The sequence below is a fragment of the Triticum urartu genome, chromosome 6 (assembly GCF_003073215.2).
Source record: "Triticum urartu cultivar G1812 chromosome 6, Tu2.1, whole genome shotgun sequence".
In the NCBI taxonomy this organism is placed as follows: domain Eukaryota; kingdom Viridiplantae; phylum Streptophyta; class Magnoliopsida; order Poales; family Poaceae; genus Triticum; species Triticum urartu.
In genome coordinates this window covers 570,270,779-570,285,955 of record NC_053027.1, presented here as the reverse complement: position 1 = coordinate 570,285,955, position 15,177 = coordinate 570,270,779, and the positions used below count along the sequence as shown (strand labels likewise).

General features: G+C 45.5%; 2 protein-coding genes across 3 annotated transcripts; both read left to right on the top strand.

Annotated features, from left to right (window-relative positions):
* Positions 1 to 4,955: 4,955 nt before the first annotated feature.
* Positions 4,956 to 10,688, top strand: LOC125515573 (signal peptide peptidase-like 4). Its single transcript, XM_048681066.1, has 14 exons — positions 4,956 to 5,254; positions 6,603 to 6,761; positions 6,854 to 6,965; positions 7,365 to 7,481; positions 7,639 to 7,790; positions 7,868 to 8,050; positions 8,539 to 8,573; positions 8,726 to 8,882; positions 8,959 to 9,012; positions 9,097 to 9,189; positions 9,269 to 9,411; positions 9,635 to 9,705; positions 10,089 to 10,172; positions 10,269 to 10,688. The coding sequence occupies exons 1-14, from the start codon at positions 5,114 to 5,116 to the stop codon at positions 10,406 to 10,408; spliced, it is 1,641 nt and encodes a 546-aa protein (XP_048537023.1). The 5' UTR covers positions 4,956 to 5,113; the 3' UTR covers positions 10,409 to 10,688.
* A 653-nt stretch (positions 10,689 to 11,341) lies between these two features.
* On the top strand, positions 11,342 to 14,154 carry LOC125515571. 2 transcript variants are annotated; one of them, XM_048681064.1, is made up of 5 exons: positions 11,342 to 11,612; positions 11,726 to 11,788; positions 11,966 to 12,037; positions 12,201 to 12,281; positions 13,830 to 14,154. In XM_048681064.1, exons 1-4 carry the CDS (start codon positions 11,468 to 11,470, stop codon positions 12,260 to 12,262), a joined length of 342 nt encoding a protein of 113 aa, XP_048537021.1. In that variant the 5' UTR covers positions 11,342 to 11,467; the 3' UTR covers positions 12,263 to 12,281; positions 13,830 to 14,154. The 2 variants fall into 2 exon arrangements, with proteins under 2 accessions (XP_048537021.1, XP_048537022.1); XM_048681065.1 differs by lacking the exon at positions 13,830 to 14,154 and adding an exon at positions 13,280 to 13,389.
* Positions 14,155 to 15,177: the final 1,023 nt, after the last annotated feature.

Below are 15,177 nucleotides of genomic sequence, written 5' to 3'. Positions count from 1 at the left end.
TCAACTTCTATTTACCCTTCATAAGGACCCTGTTCATCGAATCCGCTCCAACTAAAGTAGGAGAGACAGACACCCGCCAGCCACCTTATGCAACTAGTGCATGTTAGTCGGTGGAACCGGTCTCACGTAAGTGTACGTGTAAGGTTGGTCCGGGCCGCTTCATCCCACAATACCGCTGAAGCTAGATAAGACTAGTAACGGCAAGAAAGTTGACAACATCTACGCCCACAACGAATTGTGTTCTACTCGTGCAAGAAGAACTACGCATAGACCTAGCTCTGATACCACTGTTGGGGAACGTTGCAGAAAACAAAAATTTTCCTATGGTTTCACCAAGATCCATCTATGAGTTCATCTAGCAACGAGTCATCGGATGCATCTACATACCTTTGTAGATCGCGAGCGGAAGCGTTCAAAGAACGGGGATGAAGTAGTCGAACACGACGTGATCCAAATCACCGATGACCAAGCGCCGAACAGACGGCACCTCCGTGTTCAACACACGTACGGGACGAGATACGTCTCCTCCTTCTTGATCCAGCAAGAGGGAAGGAGAGGTTGATGAAGATCCAGCAGCACGACGGCGTGGTGGTGGATGCAGGGCGTCACAGTAGCAAGGCTTCGCCTACACTACGAGAGAAAGACGTAACGGGGAGAGAGGGAGGCACCAAAGGCTGAGGTATGAAGTCCCTCCTCTCCCCCACTATATATAGGAGGGCCAGGGGGTGCGCCAGCCTAGGAGATCCAATCTCCTAGGGGCGGCGGCCAAGGAGGTTTCCCTCCCCCCCAAGGCACCTAGAGGTGCCTTCCACCATTGGGACTCTTCCCTTTTGTGGAACCCTAGGCACATGGGCTTTTGGGGCTGGTGCCCTTGGCCCATGTAGGCCAAGGCGCACCCCCTACAGCCCATGTGGCCCCCCGGGACAGGTGGCCCCACCCGGTGGGCCCCCGGGACCCTTCCGGTGGTCCCGGTACAATACCGATAACCCCGAAACTTGTCCCGATGGCCGAAATAGCACTTCCTATATATAATTCTTTACCTCCGGACCATTCCGGAACTCCTCGTGACGTCCGAGATCTCATCCGGGACTCCGAACAACATTCGGGTTACTGCATATACATATCTTCACAACCCTAGCGTCACCGAACCTTAAGTGTGTAGACCCTACGGGTTCGGGAGACATGCAGACATGACCGAGACGACTCTCTGGTCAATAACCAACAGCGGGATCTGGATACCCATGTTGGCTCCCACATGCTCCACGATGATTTCATCGGATGAACCACGATGTCGAGGATTCAATCAACCCCGTATGCAATTCCCTTTGTCAATCGGTATGTTACTTGCCCGAGACTCGATCGTCGGTATCCCAATACCTTGTTCAATCTCGTTACCGGCAAGTCACTTTACTCGTACCGTAATACATGATCCCGTGACCAGACACTTGGTCACTTTGAGCTCATTATGATGATGCATTACCGAGTGGGCCCAGTGATACCTCTCCATCATACGGAGTGACAAATCCCAGTCTCGATCCGTGTCAACCCAACAGACACTTTCGGAGATACCTGTAGTGCACCTTTATAGTCACCCAGTTACGTTGTGACGTTTGGTACACCTAAAGCACTCTTACGGTATCCGAGAGTTACACGATCTCATGGTTAAAGGAAAAGATACTTGACATTGGAAAAGCTCTAGCAAACGAACTACACGATCTTGCGCTATGCTTAGGATTGGGTCTTGTCCATCACATCATTCTCCTAATGATGTGATCCCATTATCAATGACATCCAATGTTCATAGCCAGGAAACCATGACTATCTGTTGATCAACGAGCTAGTCAACTAGAGGCTTACTAGGGACATATTATGGTCTATGTATTCACACGTGTATTACGATTTCCGGATAATACAGTTGTAGCATGAATAAAGACAATTATCATGAACAAAGAAATATAATAATAATACTTTTATTATTGCCTCTAGGGCATATTTCCAACACTCCTCTGGTTCATTCATCCTGCCCACAAGGGGATCTGACCTGGCCGGCTGTGATGGGGTATGGCGATGTAAAACCTGAAGGTTATTAGGTCGCACGCACCCGTCGCTGTCCTATCGGCGAATTCCCGTCTTTTTTGTGCCCGTCTCTCCCGTACGCCGCGGCCATTGCCGCCGCCTGCGGAGAGAGGGAGAGAGAAGGGACGGCAGCCGCCATGGACAAACGCTCGAGACAGAAACCGTACTTGGGCATGGGCCTTTCAAGGCCCAATCACGAACAGGAACAGGAGCTCGTTCCGCAGAGCAGCGGCCCGTGAGGTGGTAAATGGAACGTCTGAACGACCTCGGGACGATCTACATCACACGTTAGAGTGATCCGACGGTTTATAGCTCCAAATCGTTGTGGAGGCTCATAGGTGGCTCCGTTTTACTGTTTTTCAATGGTCGCAATGTGACATCATAACCATCTCTCCACCATAATGCCATCCCTTCACTTCGGCCCACACAATCAATATTTCCCCATGTTTAAAACCCATACTCCACTTCAGTTTGTTCATAGCTGCACTTTTTTTTGTCTCACTTAAGAAAACCACCCTTGGTTTGTATGACCTAATCAGGTCTCTCAATTCGTCCACTGTCACGTCCAACCCCAAACCACGACAGTTCCAGGCCAAGATGATCATTGGGATCGACGGCCCCGCAAAGCGGGGTCCGCTGCTAACGTGTTCTCCTCGATACGCTCAAAGACTAACGACACCTTCTGTCGCTTCTCACCAATGAACGCATCATGTGGTGCATATCTCTCCGAGTCTCCCTTCACAACCCCAACCTGCTTGGACCCTCTCTTCTTCTCCATCGGTCGTGGCTGCTATGACAAGTTTCTTCTCTGATCATCATCCCTCTCCAGCCGGGGTTTTTGAACATACATGCCCGGCTTCCTCTGACGTGACGTGGAACCTTCAACGTAGTCATTGTACCTCTTTGTTGTGTGTGCGGCGAGGGGTGTAGTGGAGGGAGGTCCTTGCTTGTCGTCTTCTTTTGGAAGTAACAGTGCCCAGATCTAGTGTGACTTGGTTGTACTTCGTCGTGATGTTGGTCGGGGTGCCTCTTGGTGGTGCAAACGAGTTTCTGAGCGAAAGCTTCGCGCTTTGGCGCCGTCGACGCTTTCTTCTTGAAGAGTCGTCGTGGGTTTCCTCCTTGTACCAGGGCTCCGGGTGAAAACCCTTGTTTGTTTGTTTGTTCAAGCTCGATAGCGGTGACACTTTGTGTCGTCACCCTCTTGGGGGCGTTGTCATGGAGCCCAGGCGTCTTCGGTTGGGCCTCGTCGAGGTGCTAGGCTAGTCCTATGCTTCTTGTTATATTTGTAGATTTGCTTTGTAAGAGGATCTCCTCATCACAATGTATTCGTTCCGCCGTCTATCTTGGTGTGGTGCTTCATATATAAAAGCGGGGCGAAAGCCTGTTTCGAGGTTAATTACTCCCGACCCAACTTTATCCATTGGATATAACCCTCTGTCCAAAGACACGAGAGAAATACAAGTTTCACCTTGATCACTTTTCCCACTCCATAGACAATGGCGTGGGATCTTATCGATATGCTGAAGAATCTTAAGGGGAATATTAAGAACACACACACACACGCACACACACACGCACACGCACACGCACACACACACACACCATATAAGTAGACATGCATGGAGGAGAGTGCTGAGTTAATGGTAGTGATTTTACTCAAAGAGACATAAATATGGTGTTTACTCTTCTTTCAATTCTGGACACTTGTAGTTCTGCATCCAAGTTGGAGAAAACGCCCAAACGAAACAACTTCTCAATTCTTGCACAAAACATAGCTAATAAACACATGGTCATAGTCTTTGCATGGTTCATTAAATCATGGTTGGTAGAAGCTGACAGGGAAGACACATTCTTTCTAGATGGAGCGCAAGGAGCCTTCACTTCAACATCTAGTTGTGTTCCAATCCTTTTATGTTTTCGTGCCAGTCTTCTTCAATGAGATGACACGACGAGGATGATATTTGGTTGGAAGATATGTTGTGTATGCAGATGGGCTTACATGAAGTTATGACCAAATTCAGTCAAATAAAGTTACCGAACTTTAACTCAAATATAATGAGTTAACACAGATCCACACGCTAATTGTCACTGCTCGTCGGCAATGGCGACAAAAAACAGGCTGAATAATTTAGTTATTGATTTCAGCTAAATCCTCCAAATCAAATGGTACCATGTCACTCCTTGTCATTGCACACGTCATCAAAAAAACAAGCTTTATGGATCCAATTTGTTATTTTGCCAGTTGGGATCTCACATGCCAGCGATTTTTCATGTTTTCTATCCAACTTATGAGTCGGTCATTTACGCCATCACAAATCCACAATAACCCCCACCCCCTCAACCGTCCCCATCGGCCCGACGTCGTCACCAAGACATACAGTCACCTCCCTCATCGCCGGCCGCATCCCAACCCACAACCTCACTGCCATAACCATACGAACAACTATTGAATGTTCGCCTCCAAATTGCAAAACGACGTGTATTTTCGAACAAGCTTTTCAAAAAACACCACTAGTTGGCAACTTGTATTAATATTCTCTTTACAAGAGCAAGTTTAATGTAGTACTCCCTCCGTAAACTAATATAAAAGCTTTTAAATCACTAAAGTAGTAATCTAAATGCTTTTATATTAGTTTACAGAGGGAGTACTATTATTGTACTCCGGCAAGGTTTCTTTAGCAAATAGCAAAGGCAAAATGCTGAATGGAGCAAGTGATGAGAGCCCGGAATGGAACTCACAAGATTGCTTGCTCCACTTCCACTTCCACTTCCACTTAACTAACCCAAGCCCAAGAAAGAAAGAGCACGTGAAAGAAGCCGGCTTAGTTACTGGCATGCGGGCCCCACAGCCTACACATCTCCCCCCGTGCGGCGCCGGCCCCAGTTGCAGCCTCCGCCCGACGCTCACTCGCAGACAGATCTATCTCATCCCTCCCTCCCTCTTTCTCCCCGTCCGGCCGGCCATTCCAGCCGTCGACCGAGCTGCTCGCGGCCGATCCCTCCACCCAGCAATCCAGGCCCCACCGTAAGCGCGAGGATGGGCGCCGGGGCGCGGGCGACGGCGGCGGCGCTGCTGCTGGTGGCGGCGGCGCTCGCGGGGGTGGCCGCCGGCGGCGACATCGTCCACCAGGACGACGACGCGCCCAAGATCCCCGGCTGCTCCAACGACTTCATGCTCGTACGTCCCCCGCCACGCCCCCTCCCCTCCCTCCTCACCCCAGCTTCTCCCGAGTGAGTGGAGCTGCCGGCCCCAGTTCTCGATTCCGAGCCGTGCCCGGGTGGCCGGTGGAGCTCCGGTCTGGACGGGCGAGCGATCCCGGAGCCTGAGGAGCCGCGCGCGTGCTCGATCCGCGGATGGCGGAGTTAGGCGGCGCAGCTTTTGGTTACCGGGAATTCAGTTAGGTCGATCCGGGCAGGTGCTCCGGCTTCGGCTCTGGAGGAACACCGGCCAGCTCTGCGTGGAGTTAGGTATTTTTGTACTGCGAGCTGAGGAGATTCCGCCGCTAATTAACTATCCTGGAGGACTATGTTGCTGGTGGTGCTAGTATAGTAGTATTTGATCAGGGGCTAAGGACAGTTACTTACTACTGTATTTGACATGAGACTGAGCACCATACGAGCTATCTGAGGCTTTTAGTTGTCACGGTGTAGGTTCGAGAAATGGCCGGTTTTACAAGTCAGAAGTTGGTCAATGGGGGCAATTATGGCTTTGACATTGCATGGTCTTGTTAGCTAATACATGTCGCTATCGAGGGTTAGTATCTAGCTTTATCTTATTAAGCTGATTGGACTAGTCTTCAAAGCTGCTGGAGTTTTCCTAGATGTGCTGGATGGGTGATACTGATGATCCAACCTGCAGCAGGTATTGATGTCCTGGAATCATGTAGGAGAATGCTAGGACCTCAAAGATATCCATAGTCATTTCCAACTTCCACCCAATTACTTGTTGATACACTGCTGTGCGCGTAATCCACTCGAGCAGATATATTGTCTATCGCCTACTTAGTTTTTTTCTTATCTAATCGGCGGTCATAAGCTGTGTATATTATGACCAATGAGCTCCAACTGGGCTTATGTTACCAACTCAGAGCCTCATTAGTTTGGGACTAAAGGCTTTGTTGTTGTTGTCGTAATACCGCTCCGGTGGGCTCTTGGGTTACCACTTACCTAGATGGAGGTGGCTGTTTGCCTTTTAGTGTTAAGTAAACGATGGGAGGGATGTAAGGCCACAACTCAAGGGCGCGAAAATTGAAATTTGGTTAGTACAATCAACTTTGTCGTTTAGGCTCTATATCGTAGTGCTGACCCACCTAATGGTTTACGCAAGAGGAGCCAACACGTGAGGGTTCGGTTCCCACACCAACAAGGGAAAAGTATGGTTGTCTCTGAATCTCCGATGCTTCTCTTCATCCTCAACGCTGCAGCTCTTTCTTATTTCCCGACGGAGATTTTATACTTTAGCATCTACTTCTTTTTAATGGACAATGTACTCACTCTCAAATTTTGTTTCCTCACCTTGTTATCAGGTAAAGGTGCAAACTTGGGTCAAAAACAGAGAGACCGATGAGTTTGTTGGTGTTGGTGCTCGGTTTGGCCCCATAATAGAGTCAAAGGAAAAGCACGCGAACCGGACAGGACTACTAATAGCAGACCCTTTTGATTGTTGTACCCCTCTCAAAGAAAAGGTTACCTTTCTGGAAAAACATGATTTAGCTGTTTGCGATTTTTTTATAGTATCCTACGTTGTTATGTAGTGATTAATTATTCTTTGATTTAGGTCGCTGGAGAAGTTTTGCTAGTGCAAAGAGGAGATTGTAAGTTCACTACAAAAGCTAAGGTTGCTGAAGATGCTGGTGCTTCTGCTATTATAATCCTGAATAATCGGCATGGTATGCCCAATATGACCTGTCTAATAAAATTCAACATGCAATGTTTTCCATTTATGATCTTTCTTAACTGGTGTTCAATTAGAAGATAACATGTTAGGATACAGTTAAATGAGGACATGAGGTACAAAAGTTCCTATATCGATGGGAAATGCCCTACCTTTGAGTGCGGATCAACAAAACAAGTTGCCTGAAAATGTATATACCATTTTTTACCACTAGAATGACCTATCACAACCTTACTTTAGCCTTTTGATTATTTATTGGACAATTGTTTTTCATAGTTGCGCGTGCACATTTGGCGGTGCATGTTTGCGTATTTAGAAGAGCACACTTTTGGCTCATGCCTTGTCTTTCCACACGTGTGTTAGGCGTTAACAAATGGCATATGTTTGCTTGCAGAGCTATACAAGATGGTTTGTGATCAAAATGAAACGGATCTGGATATAAATATACCTGCAGTTCTTCTGCCAAAAGATGCAGGCACCATTTTACAGGGTCTTCTCTCACTTGGTAAAGGTAAATCATTAGGTCTTTAATCCCCTCAAATCTTGTACATTGCCCCGTGAACACAAGGTTGTCTAACCCCTATATTTGGTTTATTTATTTATTTATGTATTTGGTACTCTTCTACCATATTATATTTATAGCTAATAGGCTCTTTCAATTTTCTCAGTGTCAGTGCAGTTATACTCTCCAGATCGACCCCTAGTTGATACGGCTGAGGTGTTTCTATGGCTTATGGCTGTTGGTACCATTCTTGGCGCATCATACTGGTCAGCATGGAGTGCTCGAGAAGCACTTATTGAACAAGAGAAACTTCTAAAGGTTTCAGTTGATGCTTTATACGATCAGTTATTTTGGATTTTCGGAAAGAGAAACTAACAGGCACATTATTCGTATAGGATGGCCATGAAAGTTCAGTTAACATTGAGGCCGAAGGTTCTACTGGTATGGTAGATATCACCATGACATCGGCAATGCTGTTTATTGTGGTTGCATCACTGTTTTTGGTAATGCTTTACAAATTGATGTCTCACTGGTTTGTGGAGCTCCTGGTGGTTATATTTTGCATTGGTGGTGTAGAGGTGCGTATGATGAAATCCTTTTTAAAATTATACTTATTTCAACTTTGCCACTGCTTTTTTTTTGCGAGGTCACTGCTTTAAATTTTGATTTGTAGTACTGTATGCTTAGTTACTAAAACAGAATAGTACTTATATAGTATTCCACATTAAAACTAGATGGCACAAATCATGAATCTATGCAATTTGGAGAATGGTTAAATTAGGCCCTTAAATGTTAAACCTTCTTTAAACAAAGGTGTCATCCGTTTTCCCTACAGAGCATTGAAGTTCTTCCTTTTTAACCTGTACCTTTTGATTTGAACACTAAAGATATTATCCAAAAATGAACAAATAGCTTTGTGGCTGCTGTTGAATGACCAACATCACACTTATCTAGTACAGCTGCAGAGTGAACCGATCTTGATTTCGTTCATTGATATCTTATTTTGCTATATTTCGTCGCCAATTTCTTGAGCTGATGACACATTATGCTTTCCTTTTTTATCCAGGGTTTGCAAACATGCCTGGTGGCTTTATTGTCAAGGTAAATTTATTGCTCTACGAGATACATTCATATTTTCTGGGTATATGCAGTGTAGATATGTTTCAGTTCTCCTTTTAATCTGTGGTTTTGCAGCAATAGCTTAAAGAAAAGGGTAAATGTGTTACTGACCTGAAAACTGTGGTATCTTTCAGATGGTTTAAACCCGCCGCAAGATCATTTGTAAAAGTGCCATTTTTTGGAGCTGTTTCATACCTTACATTGGCAGTTTGTCCATTTTGCATCGTCTCTGCTGTTTTATGGGCTGTTTATCGCCGGATGCCCTATGCATGGATTGGGCAAGATGTTCTTGTAAGTGCAGTTTTGTTTTTTGCACCCTCCATTGTGATTATTCTCTGTTGATTAACATCATGCTTTGTGCCTTCAGGGTATCGCACTGATTGTTACTGTGATCCAGATTGTGAGGATACCAAATCTTAAGGTAATTGTTTCTGCTCCTTGGTTTCTGCTTTCGATGCAGTGAAGGACCTTGATGCCAATTATTTATTTGCTCATAATTGGTCAGGTGGGGTCTGTTCTTCTCGGCTGTTCCTTCTTGTATGACATCTTCTGGGTTTTCATATCCAAGATGTTGTTTCATGAGAGCGTGATGATTGTGGTATGTACAAATGACTATTGTGATATTATGCTTTTTTTGCTCCGCAGACATGCTAGTTATGCTTGTGATTTGCCTGCAGGTTGCACGTGGTGATAACACTGACGAAGATGGTGTACCCATGCTGTTAAAGATCCCACGCATGTTTGATCCATGGGGTGGATACAGTATCATAGGCTTTGGTGATATCCTTCTTCCAGGACTGCTGGTTGCTTTTGCGCTAAGGTTAGTGCGCTAAATTTGGGTTCCTGGCTTGTCATTTGTAAAATTTAATATATATTTTGGAAGGGTGGATTTCATAATTAGAGGCTGCAGAACAACTGTCATCATGCATAATTAGCTGGATAATTAGCTGTGTTACTGCATGCCAATTTCCTTGAACTTACATTATGCTTGCAAGTAGTTGAGCTCTCTCCACTTAGTATTTACATTTCCCTATCTTCTTTAGGTACGATTGGGCTGCCAGGAAGACCTTACAATCTGGTTACTTTCTGTGGTCAATGGTTGCGTACGGTTCTGGTAAGACATCACCCGCTTCCATATCAACTATGTGTTTCTGTATTTTTGTAGTTTGCGGACTTGCTTAATTATCATGTCCTATCTCATATGGAATTAATTATGTAATACAAACAACTTTCAAATAAACGCATCTCAAGGCGATTCACAACTCATGGTTACTTTTCAATGTTTTTCTTGCTAGGGATGTGCTTTTCATTGAATAAATGAAGTAAGGCCCCCTTTCTGATTGCTTCGAACATGAACACCGTTTTTTTTTGCGGAAAATAACATGAATACCATTGATACCCTATATGTTGATACATACAGTTCTGTAAAACCCGCTGGCAATAAGTTGGCATTTTTCACCTGAACTTCTGACAATAATGTATATTTGTCTCCTTTAGGTCTTCTGATAACCTACGTCGCCTTGAATCTCATGGATGGTCACGGCCAACCGGCTCTTCTTTACATCGTGCCCTTCACGCTTGGTAAGGAGGAAATCCCACCTTTGTGCCCATCAATAAATTTCATATCGTCAGATCCTTGAGCCCGTGCCTTGAACAAAACCACCATGTCAACTGCAGGAACTTTCATATCACTCGGTAAAAAGCGGGGGGAGCTGAGGAACCTGTGGATGAAAGGACAGCCTCCGAGAGTCTGCACGCACTCGCATCCTCCTCCGAAGGACTCTGCGGACTCTGCTGCTCATGTAATCTCATCGTAGATAGCGGCTCGCCTTATCGTAGCGTAATGGTTCCTTGGCTGGAGGCGAAAGTGCGGCTCCGCTGATCTGTTGTGTGACCCTGTTCCGTGGGTGTGTCTAATATGGACAGAACCAATCCCATTAGTTGTACATAGATAGAGCCTTGTGGTTTGCTTCTCTTGTTGTGGCTGCTTCTACTTGTGTACTTGGAGAGTAGTACCTCCTTTCCTGTTTGTTTGTAAGGTCCGTATCCCTAGATCGACAATTTGACCAACATAATGAAAGTTCTATATTATAAAAACGTGCCATTAAAAACTTCGAATGCTATATTTTCCTAATGGTACAAATTTTGTGATATCCAATTCATATTACAATTGTAAAATTAACGATGTGAGGGATCTATATAAACTGAAAGGGAGGGAGTATATATGTTTTCGTTGCGATTGTGATTGCATCCTATCGAAAGATTTATATCTACTCTTCTTGCCCCACATCTGCTCTCTTCTCATTTATACAAAAAATTACTAGCATCCACATCACCAAATATATACCCTCTCTGTTCCAAAATAAACAACTCAACTTTGTACTAATTTTATACTAAAATTAGTACAAAGTTGAGTCGCTTATTTTGGGACGGAGGGAGTATTATATAACTATATATATTTTATGATGAATCTAATAATGAGACTAATTTAGCAGTTGTGTCTATTTTTCTGGTAGATTTGGCGAAACTTAAAATAAGTTTGACTTAGAACAAGCCTATAACTTTATGCATTTTTTATTAAAACGGAGCGAGTATATATCTGGACGGATTTCCATCAATACTGTATATATGTACTCCTCCCCTCCAGCGGCGGCCTGCAAGCCAGGCCCAGGCCGGACATGCCGCGAGCCGGTAGGGCCGGCCCACGCCCTCGGGCCCGCCGCGAGGAGAAAGGAGAGGGCCTCGTCCGATTTCCAGGAGAGAGTTTCGTCCCCAACCTCCCTCTCTTCTCCCTCACGCTCAAAAAAAATCTCTCCTCACTCTGATCCGTCGCGCCGCCCGCCGCCTGCCGACCGCCGAGGTTCTGCGACGCCGCGATGCCGGGGAGCAAGAGGAGCCGGGTCTGGATCCCCGCCCCTGATCCCGGTGCGACGCCGCCGCCGCCCGCCGCGGCCCCGCCTCTTCGTCCTCCCCTGCCGCCGGCGCGCGCCGCCGCTTCATCCGGGGACGCGCTGGTCAAAGGTACGGCTCCTTTCTCGGCGTGGAACATTCCGTTGCGTCGTACAAATGGTGCTCCATGCTCACTGACTGGCTGGCCCCTCTCCTGCCTCCGCGACCCGATTCCGAAACCCTAGGCCGGGGCGGCGCCGACGGATGCCGCGTCCAGTCCATGGCCATGGCCGACCTCCTCGTCCAAGGTACCGCACTGCTCCTCCCTTCATCTGCTCTATCAGTAGTCTCCACGTTTGATTTGAATGAATGAAAATGGTGCTGGCCAGTTGTTACTGATGGGTTTGCTCTAGTCAGACTGTTCCATTGTTCGTCTCTGCATGTATCGAACGTACGTACCGGGATGACCAGTTTTTGTGTTTCAGAGCAACCGATTGACGATGATGCACCTGATGCAGAGGTTGGCGAATCGAGTGAAACGGACACCCCATTTAGAGGTAAGACTTGCTTTCACCTTTTCTCTGTACAAGTGTAGAGACAAGACTGAATGTTGCAACAATCAATAGCCAGAAAGCACCTAGGTTTGGTAATTGTACCAGCTGTATTTTCTTTCTTCAGGCTGTGCATTACTCATTCAGTTTTCCATCTTATCAAATTTAGGTGGAGTGTTCCAAACTGAATCAGAAAAAACAGTCTTACTGGGCAAGGACTCAATCCAGTAGGCAACAGCAACTTTACAAGGTAGCAAGTTTAACACCTCCTGTTTACTTTCTATCTGAACGCTGAAAGTGCTTTCTTATCACTTATTTTGTTCATTATGCGATATGTATGGCTTCGAGTAATTTATGATCTGTTCATCCCATGTGGTAGTCCATTTGAAATCTCTAAAAAGACAAATATTTAGGAACGGAGGGAGTAGAATTTTGACCACTTTTTAGTTCTAATGTTACCACTCTGCTTTATGCTTACTTGAATGGGGTGCGTTCTCATAGTACCTTTCTTCCTTGAGGAATACATGTTCTGCATTTATCATGCTTATCTAAAAATAAGTCATAACACCATTTAAAAAAAGAGTTAAATGCACTAGAGGTCCTAAAAGTTTCGTCGCGGTGTCACTTTAGTCCTAATTCTTCCAAAATGCACCTTTAGGTCCTAATTCTTTAGTAAGTGGTTCACCCGTGGTCCTCTTTTCATGAGCGCTCATTGACCTGCTTGCGTCGCGCGTTCACCCACGCCACATCAACACAGGGCCCATCCGCCAGGCGAGAAACGTCCTAAAGGTTTCTGGGCAGTGTCACTTACTATTGGGCCCATTGTTGACGTGGCATGGGTCAATGCGCCACGCGGGCAGGTCAACGAGCGCTCGTGAAAAAAGGACCTCAGCAGAGGAGGTCAGCCAGCAGCAGCTCAAGGGCACGCAGCAGCAGGAGAAGGTCAGCCAGCAGCAGGAGGAGGTCAGCCAGCAGCAGCAGCTCAAGCGCGGCCAGCTTGGCGTTAGTAGTTATAGTCCATCGCTCTCTATCTCTGCTGCTAGAAACGGTTGATGGATGGTAGTTCTAGTCCCACTCCGTCGCTTCCGATTTGAGCTACAAGTGCAAAACCTTTTTTGGCTGGAATGGTGCCGTGTCGTGGACCTTAGGCAGTTTGACGGATAAGATTCTGTGCCGTCTTGATGGATTGACGTTCTCGATCCGATTCTGTGTTGGGTATCATCGTCGCTCATGACCATTTTCTGGCAGAGAATTGTTGGAGCTGTCAGGAAGAAAGAAGCAGCAGTTGCAGGTGGTCTTGGTTCTGTGTACAAGGTTACTCTTCATTTTGTGATTTTGCATCTGAAAGTTACTCATCATACTAAAACGAGACTCGAGCTTAGAGTTGTCCTTGTTCCAGATTGGTTAATTTTGTCCATTCGTCAGCTCTCTCATAATATGGCCCATTATACTACGTCCATTGACTATGCATGATAAGTTGATGTGATAGTTAAGGACTATATGTAACAGTATAACACCACCTGGAATTTAGATGCATGTTGTGGTTGTCACGGAGAAAGGAAGAAGGAAATTCTCCTTTGAAATTGCGTGCAAAGTAGTACTTCCTCCGTTCCAAATTAGTCGTCGCAGAAATGGGTGTATCTAGAATTAAAATACATCTAGATACATCCATATATGCGACAAGTAATTCGGAACGGGGAGGGAGTAGAACACAGGAGGAAATTCTTGTATGAAGTTTGACACAGGTGCACGTATGGGGCCATGGATGAAATGCTTATTCTGCTCATGTCCTTCCTAGATGGGTGGGTCATGTGATGTGAGGGCGCGCCACGCACGGCAGACACGCCGGGACTTGGCAGGGGAGGATGCATGCCGAGGAGCACGTCGTTGGGGAAGCATATGCCATTGTCGTCGGTCCTGTCCATCTGTACATTGTCGTCGTAGGGTCCGAACACAAGTTTTATTCTACATTACATGGATGCTAATAAGCAAAGCCATGCCTGCACTTAGCAAATTATCAACCCCTCCTTTTGCTGTTAAATATTATTACTTCACATTATGTGTATGCCTGTAAACAAACCTATTACATATTAGTATACCTTGGTCTATTGTTTTGGATGGTACAAGCTATGTAAATTCTACTGCTCTCATATTGAACCCTCTGGCTGATACTATTTGGTATTCATAGGGAAATAAACCTCAATGTTAGAAGAATTATACCAATAATACAAATCGAGTTCGCAATGTTGTGCCCAACGATAACTTGGATTTTGCCATTCCAGCATCTCGATTTTTGTGCTCCTATACCTGAAACATAATGTGAAATACTCCAAAATATCTCAAATATTTCTGTTGTCTAATTGTTTATATATTTATGAAATTCCTCTCTTTGATTACTACTCCCTCCGTTGGCAAATAAGATGTCTTGGATATTTTAGTATGGACTAGGTACACACTGAAATGAGCGAACAAACATACTAAAACATATCCATATACATCCGATTCAAAAAAGTTAGAACATCTTATGTTATGAATAAGACCGGTCGAGGGAAACAATGGTGAGTTGTACATACAGGACCGGTGGCGATCGATCGAGTTGTATAAATAAGTACTGGTGGCTGGTGAGATGGTTTTCGTCTCCGTTTGTTATGTGAGTTGATTCCGAGTTCATGTCTAACACACACATTTTGGTAATTTTGTGTGTGTTGGAACTTCCTTTCTGGCCTTCGCATCACAATGGCTGCCGCCGCACACCACATCCCACAGATCGGCGGAGCTGGCCGTCTCCAGGCCGGCGCGCTCGCCGACAACCAGTTTAAAGAGGGGTGAAATACGTGTTGCATCCTGGATGAAATACTATAAAGTCTAAAAGGGAAAGTTAATAAAAGGGAAATAAAGTTTGATTATATACCAAATGTTTTAGCTTACCAATTTTGATGGAAAATAACCATTGCCCACGAACAGAGACCCAGTAGCCTAAAGAGTCACCTAAAACCCGCCTAAACCAACCATGGAGATCCCATTGCACACATAACTTATGGGAGAATCGGGTGCGTTTACCAACAGACAATTCGTATTGACAAACCGTGTGAGATATATGTTTTTCGTTACATACAATTATCCTTATGACCGTTGTGCGATAGAAC